This window comes from Rhinoderma darwinii, chromosome 1 (genome assembly GCF_050947455.1).
Source record: "Rhinoderma darwinii isolate aRhiDar2 chromosome 1, aRhiDar2.hap1, whole genome shotgun sequence".
In the NCBI taxonomy this organism is placed as follows: Eukaryota; Metazoa; Chordata; class Amphibia; order Anura; family Rhinodermatidae; genus Rhinoderma; species Rhinoderma darwinii.
In genome coordinates, this window is record NC_134687.1 from 342,259,009 (window position 1) to 342,275,174 (window position 16,166).

At 40.3% G+C, this 16,166-nt stretch overlaps 1 protein-coding gene across 2 annotated transcripts in view; it reads left to right on the forward strand.

Moving 5' to 3' along the window:
* NIPSNAP3A (nipsnap homolog 3A) overlaps positions 1-16,166 on the forward strand; it is a 51,834-nt gene that overhangs the window by 11,554 nt on the left and 24,114 nt on the right. For both annotated transcript variants that reach the window (XM_075825984.1, XM_075825995.1), the window contains exons 2-3: positions 972-1,179; positions 8,318-8,476. In XM_075825984.1, coding sequence (XP_075682099.1) covers positions 972-1,179; positions 8,318-8,476 — 367 coding nt within the window. The remainder of the gene's footprint in view (positions 1-971; positions 1,180-8,317; positions 8,477-16,166) is intronic.

The window sequence follows — 16,166 nt, forward strand, 5'->3', positions numbered from 1 at the left end:
GCGGTGTGTGGGAGTATCCAGAATTACAAAGCTTTTTGTGCACCTGCTAAAATGTAAGAGCATAATTTCTTGTCAAGTCTGGGACAATTGGGTATGTCTAGGGGTAGGAGACCAGAGGCCAGATTCCATATTGTCTGGGAAGTAACGTAAGACGTGGGCTGGCACAAACTTGCGTATCTGAATCCAAAAGGAGTGTATGAGTTGGAAGGACTACAAACAATGTAAGAGGTCCACATGAGGGGATCCACACTTCAGATATAATCAGGGGTTTTTCCAAAAATAAATCTTGTAAAACTTGCATCTGGTCTCGGGTTCCCTCAGATATCTGCACTATGTTTAAGTTGTCGACAAGCACGTCCATTTGCTTACAGTTGTGTGGTAACATAATATGACCTGTGCCCTCTATTTAACTTCTAACCGTTTTAGCATTGGGCCAGTGACTTAAATGTTCTTCAACTGATGTCAGGTTCAAAAGTGTTAGGTTCTGTTTAAAGTTTATCAGAGAACATGACCTTTCATTGCTAAACCACAGAGATTGAAAGCCTCTGCTCACCGTATCAGCAAGGCTGTACGCTTTTTTCTATAAGAACCTATATAAAAGCGTCCCAAAGGCAGACTATTATCGCCATAAAAAGCGGAGTAGGATTTGCAGACTGGCGATCTGTAAAATGCAATTCCTTATTATTTTTGCTAAGGTGCCCCCCAAAAGTAGGAGAGGCTGTTCATTATTTTCTACTATCTCGAAAAATGTGATAACCAGAATATGTCCATCATATGCAGGCCTTATGACAATATGTCAATGCATTCAATATGGCGGCACCTGCTACATATTTCTGATTGGTATAAAAAAATACTACTTTGGATATTATTCTAGGTATAAATGTATATTATGAATATTAGGCCAATGTTGGTTAGTGTCCTCGAGATTTTCTTGTGCTCTGATTCACAAATAATATATTGTGCTTCTTTAGGCAAAAGCTACATTTGCAACCGGTCCCCGCCAACATGACACAACTTTATATGAATTTCGCACTTATTCTATCAAGCCCTCAATGATGAACAAATTCATGCAGCTTACAAAGGAGAACTTTCATCTGCGTACGGCACATTCAGAAATGGTTGGCTATTGGACATATGAATTAGGTGGACTGAATAAGGTGTTCCACATATGGAAATATGGTATGATGCTAAATACTTTGTCAAAATAACCAGGTTTAGAGATGATTTGACAGTTTGTTACTGTTTATTGATCATCTAATGCCCTTTTCTTTGTTTTCTTTGTGCTCATTCCAAAACTAGATTTGGCTAGTACAGGCCGCCTTCTTTAGTTGTGAAAAAGAAACTGTAAGATTATAGGTCATTGTCCTCTATTACCTTACTGTTAATACTAACTGTCATTAAAGGGGTTTTCTACTTTGGACAATCCATTTTTATTACAAGGGTCCCCCATCAATCGGCTGTAACCTGTTAGTGAACTTGGCAGCAAGTGTTCCATTTTCCAGCAGCGCCACCACAGGTACAATTAGGCACTACACATTCCCTAGATATCAATGCGTTTTCTTTGGAATGCATGGACGCGCTGGGTCCCTAAGAACGAGACACCTTCTTTGTAGATTCATATAGGGGACATCCTCTATTGACTCCATACTCCCTAATAGAGTATTTTAAAATGGATTTTCTAGACCAGACAACCCCTTTAAGCTCTAGGACGTGCTGTGAAAGTATCTCTATTTCTTCTTTTTTGCATAATTGTCACACGTGCATGTTTCAGATAATCAAACTACTTTTAATAGACAAAGGTAACCAACGTAAACACAAACGGGCAGAATTAGCAAAACTGGTCACATGCACACAATGCACATTACATGCGGATTTGCCGACCAGATTTTCCTGCGGCAACTCTGTGGATTGTTATATCTGTAGCATGTCAACTTCTCTTGTGTTTCCACCTCAAAATTGTATCTGACAAGTTTATAAAGAAAAAAATTAAAAACGCACCAAAATCCACAGTATAAAACCGTAACATTGATAGAGCAAATGTGACGATTCAACGGCCATTTATATTGTTTTCATCTTGCAATGACGTCATGGCCACTCTTTGACCCCTATACTTTAGCAGTTATTTTTCAAATATCTCAGTTTAAGGAGAATCACTGTTTGTTTTATGTATGGCCTGAGGAAGACACTGGTCCAGCGTTGAAACGCGTCGCCTTATTATTATTACATTTATACCTATCATTACCTCAAACTCCCTTGATTTCATGTGTAGCAATCGCTGTGTATGGTTAGTTTTTGCGGTACATTGTTCTATATGTTGCGGTGACATTCCTTGTATACCAGTCTGGATCTTGGCAGCAGCACACCATTTACATTCACTTTATCAAACCTACATCCGAGTTGTGTATGTTTGAGCACAACCAGTGTAGGTGAGAGTATATATTTTTTTCTCAACCTATATGTCCAGCTCTCCTGGATTTATCTGCACTATGTGGCGCCATGCATCTCTCTTTTTTTCTCCCCTTATTAAGAGTAAAACTGGCGTTTCTCATAGCAACCAAGCTCAGCAGAATTTTAATTTTTCCACAGCGGCTTAAAAAAAATGAAAGCTAAGTTTAGCAGTTTTAAGTCTGACTGTTTTGTTAACGCTAGGGCTACATGGCAACTTTGTGTGCATCTGCATGCATCGCGTGTAATAAAGTCAATGTGGCCCTGTTGTGACCCGCAGGTTGCCGCGACCCGATAGTCGCAAGAAATCCAAACCTAGATTTCTTGTGACTGTCGGGTCGCGGTCACGACAACCCGTTCCAAGGAGATTCAAACACATATGTAAAACAGTCCTTGAAATCCACCAGTCTAGATAGGGTTACAAAGCCTTTGTTAAGACTCTGGGACTCCAGCAAACCCCAGTGAGAGCCTTTATCCACAAATTGAGAAAACTTGGAACAGTGGTGAACCTTCCCAGGAGTGTCCGGCTTATCAAAAGGTCACAAAGACCACATCGATGACTCATCCAGGAGGTCACAAAAGAACCCAGGCAAACATTTAAAGAACTGCAGGCCTCAGTTAAGGTCATTGAACACGATTCCACAATAAGAAAGACACTGAGCAAATATGGCATTCATGGGAGTGTTCGTGTGTTCGTGTGTTCGTGTGTGTGTGTGTTTATGTGTGTATATATATATATATATATATATATATATTAGTTCAATGCTGGTTCCTACCATCCCCAGATATATATATGTAGGCTTAGTCCCAGTTCTGGGTGTATGTGCAGAGTAGGTCCCCACCTTACAGAGGTCGCCTTGTCGTGCTATTCTCAATCTTGCCTTGGTGGACCTGTGACATGAAACTGTCTTCCACGACCTCACCTTTGTATCAGAGTTTGACTGTTCCTCACCCAGTTTTACACAGCTGTTTTGTTACAGTTAATGACTGGGTTTCAAACTACATATGAAAATGATAATCATTATCTGTTTAGTATAATTGTTTAATCATACACCTGACTATAATCCTACACAATCCATGACTGCAAGTGTACCTAGAAGAATTGATGTTGTTTTGAAGGCAAAGGATGATCACACCTAATATTGATTTGAGATATATATACTAGTCCCTCTCAATGAATTAGAATATCATCAAAAGTTGATTTATCTCCGTAATTCAATTCAAAAAGTGAAACTCATATATTATATAGATTCATTACACACAGTGATCTATTTCCAGCATATTTTTCTTTTAATGTTGATGATTATGGCTAACAGTTAACAAAAACCCAAAATGTAGTTTCTCAAAATTAGAGTATTGGGTACAGTTCAAGATTGTCGACTCATGGTGTGACACTCTGCAAAGGTTTCCGAAGTCTTTAACCCCTTTCCACTGCAGCCACTTTTGACCTTCCTGACCGAGCCTTATTTTTCAAATCTGACGTGTCAATTTACGTGGTAATAACTTTGGAATGCTTTTACCTATCCAAGCGATTCTGAAATTACTTTCTTATGATACATTGTACTTTAAGTTAGTGGTAAAATTTGGTTGATACATTCAGTATCTTATTGTGAAAAACGCCAAAATGTAGCGAAAAAATGCAAAAATTTGCATTGTTCTAAATCTAAATGTATTGCTTGTAAAAAAAATAAATAGTAATACCACACACAATAGTTGCTAATTAACATTTCCCATATGTCTACTTTGTTTGCATCCTTTTTATTTTTCTAGGACGTTCCAGAGCTTAGAACTTTAGCAGAGATTTCTCACATTTTCAAGAAAATTTCAAAAGGCTATTTTTACAGGGACCAGTTCAGTTGTGAAGTGGCTTTGATGGGCCTATACAATAGAAACCCCCATAAGTCATCCCATTTTAAAAACCGCACCCCTCAAAGTATTCAAAACAGCATTTAGAAGGTTTCTTAACCCTTAAGGCGTTTCACAAGAATTTAAAGCAAAAAGGAGGTGAAATTTACAAATAATTTTTTTTTTTTTGCAGAAATTCATATTTTAATCCATTTTTTTTCTATAACACAGGTTTTACCAGATGCAACTCAATATTTATTTCCCAGAATTTGCAGTTTTTTAGAAATACCCCACATGTGACCCTAGTGTGCTTATGCACTGAAGTATAGGCCTCAGAAGCAAAGGAGCACCTAGTGAATTTTGGGGCCTTCTTTTTATTAGAAAATATTTTAGGCACCATGTCAGGTTTGAAGAGGTCTTGTGATGCCAAAACCAAGAAAACTCCCCAAAAATACCCCGTTTTGGAAACTACACTCACAAGGAATTTATCTAGGGGTGTAGTGAGCGTTTTGACCCCTCAGGTGTTTCAAAGATTTAATTAGCGTTTGGATGTGAAAATGAAAATTTTTTATTTTTCCCAATAAGATGAAGTTTTAGCTAGAAAAAAGCAATGTCCACAAGGAATAAAGAAAAAAGCCACCTAACATTTGTAAAGCAACTTCTCTGGAGTACGGAAATACCCCATATGTGGGCATAAACTGCTATTTGGGCACACGGCTAGAATCAGAAGAAAAGGAGCGCCATTTGGCTTTTGGAGTACAGATTTTGCTGGATTGTTTTCTTGGCACCATGTCTCTTTTGCAAAGCCCCTGTGGGACCAAAACAGTGGAAACTACCCAAAAGTGACTCTGTTTGGGATACTACACCGCTTGATGAAATAATCTAGGAGTGTAGTGTGCATTTTGACCCCACAGGTGTTTCATAGATTTTATTAGAAATGGGCAGTGAAAATGAAAAAAACATATATTTTTTTTTTCTTCAATAAGACGTAGCTTTAGCGCAACATTTTTCATTTTCTCAACAAATAAAGGAGAAAAAGCTCCCCAACGTTTGTAAAGCAATTGCTCCCTAGTACGGCAATACCCCATATGTGGTCATGAACTGTTGTTTGAGCACACAGTAGGGCTCAGAAAGGAAGGAGCGCCATTTGGCTTTTGGAGTGCAGATTTTGCCGGGTTGGGTGCTATGTCGCATTTACAAAGCCTCTGTGGGACCAAAACAGGGAAAACCCCCCAGAAGTGACCCAATTTTGTAAGCCACCGCTCAAGGTATTCACCTAGGGGTGTAGTGAGCATGTTAACCCCGCAGGTGTTTTCCAGAAGTTAGTGTGCACTCTGTTGCAGAGTGAAAATGGGAATTCTTCCATAGATATGACAATATGTGGTGCCCAGCTTGTGTCACCATAAAAAGACAGCTCTCTAATTATTCTGCTGTGTTTCCCGGTTTTAGAAACACCCTACATGTGGCCCTAGTCTTTTGCCTGGACATTTGACAGGGCTCAGGAGTGAAAGAGTACCATGCGAAGTTGAGGCCTAATTTGGGGATTTACAAAGTATTGGTTGACAATTGCAGAGGCACAGATGTGAAATAATAAAAGAATCCCCTGAGAAGTGACCCCATTTTGGAAACTACACCCCTCAAGGCATTTATTAAGGGGTGTAGTAAAGAGCGATGGTGTTTTTTATTTTATTAATTTAAACTCTTATTTTTACAATTTTTTATTTTTTTTGGGAGGTCCAACTGTCCAGATTTTTTTCGAATACATTGCACTACCATCTGTCAGTCATTCACTGACAGCAAGCCGATTAGGCTTCGCATCTGGGTGGGGCCTAATCGGTTTCCATAATGGCAGAGCAGAAGGCTATTGTTAGGGCTCCTGTTTATCATGGCAGCAGTCGGCAACCCTCCGATGGCAGGGCAGGGCTGCCGATCTGCCAACCACTAAGATGCAGCGATCGCATTCGATTGCTGCATCTAAGGTGTTAATGGCAGGAATCAGAGCTAGCTCTAGGTCCTGCCGTTAGAGGTGATGACGTCCAAAGTCCTGTTTTCAGATGAAAGTAAATTTTGCATTTCATAAGGAAATCTCGGTCCCAGTGTCTGGAGGAAGAGTGGAGAGGCATCAATCCAAGTTGCTTGCAGTCCAGTGTGAAGTTTCCACAGTCAGTGATGGTTTGGGGAGCCATGTCATCTGCTGGTGTTGGTCCACTGAGTTATAACAAGTCCAGAGTCAACGCAGCCGTCTACCAGGAAATTTTCGAGAGCTTCATGCTTCCCTCTGCTGACAAACTTTTATGGAGATGCTGATTTCGTTTTCCAGCAGGACTTGGCTCCTGCCCACACTGCCAAAATTACCAATACCTGGTTTAATAACCACAGTATCACTGCGCTTGATTGGCCAGCAAACTCACCTGACCTAAACCCCATAGAGAATCTATGGGGTATTGTCAAGAGCAAGATGAGACACCAGACCCAACAATGCAAGCAACCTGGTCTTCCATAACACCTCAGCAGTGCCACAGGCTGATCGCCTCCATGCCAAGCCGTATTGATGCAGTAATTCATGCAAAAGGAGCCCTGACCAAGTATTGAGTGCATATACTGTACATACTTTTCAGCAGGCCAACATTTCAGTATTAAAAATCATTTTTGAAATTGGGCTTATATAATAATCGAATTTTCTGAGAGACTAAATTTTAGGTTTTCATTAACTGTTACCATAATCATCAACATTAAAAGAAAAAAATGCTGGAAATAGATCACTCTGTGTGTAATGAATCTATATAATATGGGAGTTTCACTTTTTGAATTGAATTACTGAAATTAACTTTTTGATAATCTAACTCATTGAGAAGGATGTGTGTGTATGTGTGTATATATATATATATATATATGTGTGTATGTGTGTGTGTGTGTGTGTGTATATATATATATATATATATTAGTTCAATGCTGGTTCCTACCATCCCCAGATAGATATATATATATATATATATATATATATAGGCTTAGTCCCAGTTCTGGGTGTATGTGCAGAGTAGGTCCCCACCTTACGGAGGTTGCCTTGTCGTGGCAGGTGGGCAAACACTATTTGATTCAAAATGTCAGCCGCACAGCCTTATTAATCGTATGTGGGTGCCGACCTGCCCAGGTCAGGGCTAACAGACCTGCTGTAGTAAGGTCCAAAAATCAGACAGCACTCCAAGGTAAGCTGAAACGTTGTGTTTTGTATGGACCAATAAAGCACCTTTTTCTACCTTGCTTATACCTTGGAGTGCTGCCTGATTTTTGGACCTATATATATAATGTGTGTAAGTAGGTGTGTGTGTTTTTTTTTTTTCCACCTCATCGTGGGTTGAAGCATAGTTGTCTCTATTTCTTAGACATTTCCTTGTGGATTAAATAAAAACATTTGCATCATGGGGTACCCTTTGCTTCAGCCTCAGTGATTTAATGATCATTAAAGCGCCTTTTCTGCCAGCAAATACAAATGATAAAAGAATTGTGGTAATTCTCATTTGTTGTGTCTTCTCATTTAACTATCTTGCAAGCCAAAATTATTCAGACAGACCTTTTTTGTTCAACAGAAACCTATCTAACAGATTCCAAGACTTTTCCTCCATGTCTCAGGAGAAAAACTTTGCATTCTATTATAAAGTTACCTTATTGATCATGTCTGATTTTAGTCCTTGAGATGGCATTATCAGTTGTCAGTCTAGTAAAAATAGAGGGAGTCAGGCAAGTAAGATCATCCCTTTATAAGATGGCTGAGACGCGCTATATTTGTTACATTCTCATAGGAAAACCTCCTCCAAAGACACATTTCCAGGCACCGTGCCAAATCGATGAGTTCTGACTGGTATTGCAGCTCTGTTCCGTTAAATTTAATGTGGCGGAGCTACGAATCTACACAATTTGTGAATAGGTGTTGCACTGTATTCAAAAGAAAGAAGTCATGTTTTTCTAATTCTGGACAAGCCTATGAACCCTATATAGTAACATATTTCATCCTGTTTTCCTTCTACAGACAGCTTTGCACATCGATCAGCAGTTCGCTCCAAGCTAGCTCAAGACAAATTATGGCAGGAAAATTACATATCTAAAGCATCGCCTATGATAGACAACCAGGAAAATGAGATTGCTTACTTGGTACCTTGGTGTAAACTTCAGAAACCAGAAAAAGAAGGCGAGTACTGTATCATGCATTTCCCGAGTGTTAAATATTGTTCTTAAATTACTAACTGATCAAATTAGGGTTGTCACGATACCAGAATTTGGACTTCGATACTGATACTTCGTGTAGTATTGTGATACTCAATACCAAAACGATACTATGCCAACAATAATAAAAAATCAATTTTCTGTTGTGAGCCACGAATTTTTGAACCTCCATGTGCCTCACATTAATAGTAATAACCCCATCAGGTTCCTCAGTCATAATGGAGACAACATTGGGTAATGTGTGCGGTACATGATGGGGTTAATTAGTTTTAATGAGGCACATGGAGGTTCAAAATTCATAATACAATGTGCCTCACAAATTAACAGCGTAAACATCATAAATGACGCTATAACTTTGTTATTACGGTCGCGACGAATATGTGCATTTTATGTATTGAGACTTTTATTTAAACATTTATTGTTAAAAATGTGTTCTTACTTTTTTTATTTTTTTATTTAACATGACTTTTTTTTACTTTTTTTATTTTTAAACTTTAATGTACAGGCATATATCTATATGCCAGTACATTAGCCTGTGTACTGATAACACAGGCAGTTGTTAGGACATACCTAAGTATGCCTTAACAGGAAATATGGCCAGACAGCCCTGGGGTCGTTCAATGGACCCTGGGCCCTCTGCCCATATATGGTATGTCCCTCGATCGCATCACAAGCATTCCCTGTGACGCGATCCAAAGGGCATCCCCCCCTTCTCATTTTCCCCTTGAATGCTGCAGTCCGCTTTGACCGCAGCATTCAAGGGGGAATAGCGGTGGAGATTAAAGGTTTCTCTGATCTCAGCCATTAGAGCGGGGCTGCGGCTGTGTAATACAGCCATTGCCCCGCTCCTGACACTGTGCACGCGCGGTCAGCATGAGGTGATGTGTCCGGCCATGCACTAATGAGCGGCTGCACAGGCACTGAAAACCGAGAACATGGGGGTATTTTGCATTGCGCCCGCCATGTTCTCTCTTCAGTGCCGGCACTCATTAGTGCAGCGCTAATCGCATCACCTCATGCTGCATGCATGCGCACACTTGTCAGGAGTGGGGCAATGGCTGTATTAGACAGCCGCAGCCCCGCTCGAACTACATTCATGTATTACAATACTAAGCTGTGCGGCCGTACAGCTTAGTATCGAAATACATGAATTAACGTTATTGAACTGTTTGAGTGCACGGTATCGAAATAGTATCGATATTTTGATGCATCGTGCAACCCTAGATCAAATATAACATGACTTCACAATTTTCTTTTTCCTCTGTCTGTCCGTTTAATAAAATAAATTTTTTCCCAAGTCATCTCCTATGACCGCACCCCTGAGATTGCTGCCTCCTGGTAGGGACAGGTAAAAGCACAGAATTCAAACGCCTCACCCTTTCTCCCATCTCCAGTGTTTCTTTTTGTCCCTGTCAGTTGGTAGGCAGACCAGAGAGGTGTTGGGATCTCTTTAAGGAGTCCGCAGTGCTGTTTTCTCTCTTTTTGTAGGCTGCAGCTGGAGAAATACAGGGCTGCTCTTCACCTCCAGCGGTGGATTGGGGAAGGCTTGAAGCAGGGAGGCACATTGAAACAGGATTGACACTGACGCGCTCCCTCCGACCCGCAGATGTGACGTTCGACATGGCCTCTAAAAATTGTGGTCTCCCGTTTCATGGCCAGTTTGTCTTTGGTACTGACAAAAGTTTAGAGAGACCTTTTGACCATAAGAAAGGGTTTCCAGAGGAAAGAACCCAGGAAAGGAAACACAATTTTTGTCACCCCAGATCATACAAGCGCGAAAACAAAAGGGATAAAGGGAAAGCCTGTAGGTGGAGCTACGGAAAAGGAGTAAACGGGAAAACCTTTATTTTTAATTCCAATCATATCATCTTCCAAACAATGACGCCAGGTGTAGGAAGACTTAAGGACTTCACAGATGTGTGGGAATGAATCTCAACAAGCAAATGGATCTCAAATTTCATGAGGCTATGAAATAGAATTCGATTCTTCACCCTCTTTAAAGATTTATGTTAACAGGTCCATCTTCTGTTTAATAACCTTATCTAGAATAAGTTATACAAGAACTCATGCTTCTAAGAGCAGTGCAGCCTGTTACGCAAATCGAGCAAGTCTCTACTCTCAGGTTATTTCTTGTGAAAAACTCAAATAGAAAATTCAGAACCATTTTTAAATCTAAACCACTCAATGCTAAAGTTAGCAGTAAAACTCAGAAGGAAAAAAGCAGTCATTGCAACAGTGGACCTAAAAGATGACTATACCTAGCTATCCACCATTCATGGTAAAAAAAAAATCTGGTTCGCAGACCGTACAAAGAATGGAATTCAATACCTTTTCAGCTCCTTTATCTTTTGTTTGGGGTGTTATTAGCACCTTGTATATTCACAAATGTAATGAAAGAGGTGGAGAGAAATCTAGAATAGTATTTCCTTAACTAGATGATATCCTGTTTGTAGCTAAATCTGAACATCAACTGACGTCTCCTCTTTAGTTTACGGTCCATCATCTTGGATCCTTGGGATGGATCTCACGGGAGAAATCAGATCTAACTCCCAGTACCAGGAAAATATTTGAGTATCCCTTTGTTCTCAGAAAAGCAGTGCTCTTTTTTTTTTTTACATTTTTTTTTTTGACCACACAACCAAAAGGAGCTCTTTTCAACAAAATTTCTGTAGCATTTCGAAACTGAAATCCTGCTTCATCAGAACCGCCATTAGTATTCAGGGGCAATTGACATCCTGCATATCTGCAGTCGTCTCTTTGCCATACAAGAACTCAAAGTCAACATCCCTAGAAAAAAACACTGGTCCTGATTCCAGAGATGAAAAGATCTCTCCACTGGTGACGGTCCAGTCAAAACCTATGCAGAGAGGGGTCTATAATATCAAGATGAAGTTCTATCCATCACCACCACAGATGCCAATGATTGGTGTTGTGAAGCCCACACAAACCTGCTCTCGTTTCAGGGGAAGTGGCCTCAATCCATCAGAAACCAGTCATCAAATTACAATGCACTTTATGCTATCTGGGAGTTTCCCAGGAAAAATTAGAAATGGTCCAAGAACAGTAATTTTCTCATCTATTTAGACATGATGGTAGCAGTCTTTTTTAAGCATCAGGGGTCTCGAGACAGTATCTTTCAGAGCCTAGCAGAGAAAATCTTTAGCCGCAGAACATCAAAAGGGATTGAATCTGAAGGCAGACTACCAGAGACAACAGACACTAAATCTGGGAGAATCGACTCTGTCATAAAAAAACCTTCCAAAATACTCGTGGAACGATGGGAAAGTACACAGATCGACCTGTTCGCCTTCTACATCTACCCACAGTATACACCTACAAAGTAATTGGCCATACCAATAATATTCTAGAGAAAATATCAAAAACCTTTATTTAAACGTACAAGACATATAAATAAAACCGTTACATATACAGGATAAACCCATGTCCAAAGCAATATGGATACATCTAATATGTAAAATGCAACGTGCTGAATACTATGGAACTACATAGAAAAATGCACTACATATATTTACTGTGAATAATTCTTAACAAAGAGGCAATATAATTGAAGACATGTGTGAGCGGCTCGATGTAAACAAGTAGTAGTGCTAAGAGAAGTACAACATTTGTACAAAAAATTGCACCATGTAATATACCATGGCTTTAAACATACCCATCTGTACCACACAACTAGGATGGCGCCAACCCCGATACACGTTTCGGCACACCCTTTGTCAAAGGCTGTGCCGAAACGGGGTTAGAGCCATCCCGGTTGTGTTGTACAGATGGGTATGTTTAAAGCCATGGTATATTACATGCTGCACTTTCTTTTACATAGGGCCAGAATTATTTGGACAGTGACACAAGTCTTGGCATTTTAGCGGTTTACCAAAACATATTGAATATACAGTTATATTATCAATATGGGCTTAAAGGGCAGAGACTCGGCTTTAATTTGAGGGTATTCACATCCTAATTTGGGGAAGGGTTTAGGAATTACAGCTCTTTAATATGTAGCTGCCTCTTTTTCAAGGGACCAAAAGGTAATTAGACAGTTATCTCAAAAGCTATTCAATGAGCTGCATGGGCGATTCCCTCGTTAATCCATCATCAATTAAGCAGGTAAAAGGTCTGGAGTTCATTCCAGGTGTGGCTTTTGCATTTGGAAGCTGTTGCTGTGAACCCACAACATGAGGTCAAAGGAGCTCTCAATGCAAGTGAAACAGACAATTGTTAGGCTGAAAAAAACAAAGAAATCCATCAGAGAGACGGCACAAATGTTAGGAGTGGCCAAAGCAACAGTTTGGTACGTTCTTAAAAAAAGAGTAAACTGGTGGTCTCGTGAACTTCAAAAGACCTAAACATCCACGGAAGTCAACAGTGGTGGATGATCGCAGAATCCTTTCCATGGTGAAGAAAAACCCCTTCACAACATCTACTCAAGGGAAGAACACTCTCCTGGAAGTAGGTGTATCAGTATCTAAGTCTACCATAAAGAGAAGACTTCATGAGAGCAAATACAGAGGGTTCACCACAAGGTGCAAATCATTAATCAGCCTCAAAAATAGAAAGGCCAGATTAGACTTTGCCAAACAACATCTAAAGAAGCCAGCCCAGTTCTGGAACAGCATGAAACTAAGATCAACCTGTACCAGAATGATGGGAGGCAGAAAGTATGAAGAAGGCTTGGAATGGCTCATCATACAAAGCACACCACATCCTCTGTAAAATATGGTGGAGGCAGTGTGATGGCATGGGCATGCATGGCTACCAAAGGCACCTGGTCACTAGTGTTTATTGATGATGTGACTGAAGACAGAAGCAGCCGGATGAATTCCGAAGTGTTCAGGGATATACTTTCTCTCAGATTCAACCAAATACAGCAAGGTTGATTGGACGTCTCTTCACAGTACAGATGGACAATGACCCAAAACATACTGCAAAAGCAATCCATGAGTTTTTTAATGCAAAGAAGTGAAATATTCTGCATTGGCCAAGTCAATCCCCAGATCTCAACCCGATCAAGCATGCATTTCACTTGCTTAAGACAAAACTTAAGGCAGAAAGACCCACAAACAAGCAACAACTGAAGACAGCTGCAGTAAAGGCCGGGCAAAGCATCACAAAGTAGGAAACCCAGCGTTTGGTGATGTCCTTGGATTCCAGACTTCAGGCAGTCATTGCCTGCAAAGGATTCTATACAAAGTATTACAAAAAAAACATTTTATTTATGATAATGTTAATTTATCGAATTACTTTTGAGCCCTTGAAATGAGAAGGCTATGTAGAAAAACGGTTGCCATTCCTAAACGTTTCACTGGATATTCTTGTTAATCCCCTTGAATTAAACCTGAAAGTCTACACTTCAATTGCATCTCCGTTGTTTGATCTCAAATCCAATGTGGTGGCATGCAGAGCCCAAATCATGAAGATTGTGTCACTGTCCAAATAATTCTGGACCTAACTATATGTTGTACTTAGTCGAGTCACGTTATTATGACCACCTCCTTCTTTCGGCAGCGTGTTGGCCATGAAGGAAGTGATGTCGTGTGCTGGGTATATAAGGTGTGCGATAGGCTGTCTGAACACACATCACTCGTTGTTTTTATGGGTAAAAGGGGCGATTTATCAGAGTTGCAAAAAAAGGATGATTATTGGCTTTCGGCCAAGGGTGGAGGTATTTCTCAAACAGCGCAGTTTGAACTTTAAGCGTGCTGCTGTGGTGAAAGTGTATCGTAAATGGACAAATGGCACCATTGGGAATAACAGTCGTGGCTACGGGCTACAAAGGTAGGTGAGGGCCGAACGACACGCTACAGTGGTGCAGCTCACCGCAAAAATCAACCAGGGGGTTACGAGACATGTGTCTAAAACAGTTCAGTGAACCCTACTGCGTATGGTGCTCCGAAGCTGATGGATGGTCACTGCTCCTATGCTAACAAAGGTGCATCGGAAATAAAAAGGCTTCAATTTGCACGGCAGTATTGGAATTGGATCACTGATCGGCAAAGGGTTGCCTTATCTGATGAGTCACTTTTTCTGCTTCATCGAACGGATGGATGTTGGCGCGTCAGGCGAGAAACATCAGAGAACAAACACCCTGTAATCTTTGCTTGAACACAAGCTTGTGGCGGCAGCATTATGGTCTGGGGAATTTTTTCATTGCATTCTCTGGGCCCTCTAATCCATGTGGAAGGCACTCTGAACCGATCTGGGTATAAATCCATTGTTGCAGATCACGTCCACCCATATATGCTGTTTGTCTTCCCTGGGGCTGGAAATGTCCATCAGTGGTTGGAAGAGCACGACTAAGACTTCCAAGTACTTCTCTGGCCTTCTAATTTGCCAGACTTGAACCCAATTGAGCATCTGTGGGACCACCTCGATCGTCTTGTTCGCCCTATGGATCCTCCCCCCACGCATCCTCCAGCAAATGTTGGATGCACTGCAGTCAGAATGGCTCCAGATACCTAAGACAACCTACCAGCACCTTATTGAGAGACTCCCAGCCTGTCTAGCTGTTGCACACAGCGGTTATTCTGGATATTCGCTGGTGGTCATAATAATGTGACTCCACTGTGTATAAGAACTTTTCACAGCATATATGGTTTTCTTTGCATTTACGTAGTATTTAGCACATTGCACTTTACGTATTTGATGTATCCATCATGCTTTGAACATGGGTTTATCGTGTATACTTCACTCCGGTGATGTCACTATATCCAATGTGTGATTTTTTTAATTTTTATTTATCTGTCTTGTACGTTTTAAATAAAGCTTATTGGTACTTTCTTTATAATATTGGTGCTCTGTCCTATTACTTTTTGTATAATTTTTGGCTTTGTGGGATGCACCCCTTTACCGTTCTTTATGCAGTAGCATGATCTGAATAATAACTGGTATTATATCTAACATTGTTGCATGCTCTTTATCTATTTCAGCGTTCTTTCCACAGTAGTAGATGCTTTAGTCAAGACCAGAAATTCAGTCAGGCCTCCAGATTTCCCCCCATTCCTTTAATTCCCAAAAGTTTTATAGAAGCTTCAGAAAAAGGACAGAACCCTTATCGTGGTGGTAGCATAATGGATAAAAAGTGGTTGGTTTGCGCTCTTAAAAAAAAAATTGTTTGCAAGACCCAATCATCTTGAAGGTGTTTTCAGACCTACTATTTTAGGATTCCAGCACCTGCCAAGACCAAGAAAAAACAAAACGGTCAGCGTGGATAACTGAAAATACCATGCTTTTGAGCAAAGGACTTTCTGAAAAAGTTATCCCATCCCTTCAGCTTAGTAGAAAGTTTTCTACATCTAAGATCTACTTGAAAATTTGGAAAAAGTTTGACAGCTTGGTGTGGGGGAATCCACACCAATTTAAAACCTCTGAATGTGCCCCTTCTTGGTTTCTTACAAGAAGGGCTAAATAAGGGTCTCTCTCTTGGTAATTTGAAAGTGCAAGTGGCAGCTGGGTCTCCAGATTTCTCAGAGAAATTGAAAAACTTAAATCCAGGTTACAGAACTTGGTTCCATCATGGAATCTCAACAGGGTTGTCATCTCCTCCCTTTAAACTACTATATTCTTCGGTCGAGCAAATTTGCAGGTCGGCTACATGCAAAAGTCTCCATACTTTCACAAAGCACTATAGGCTTGATGTGTTG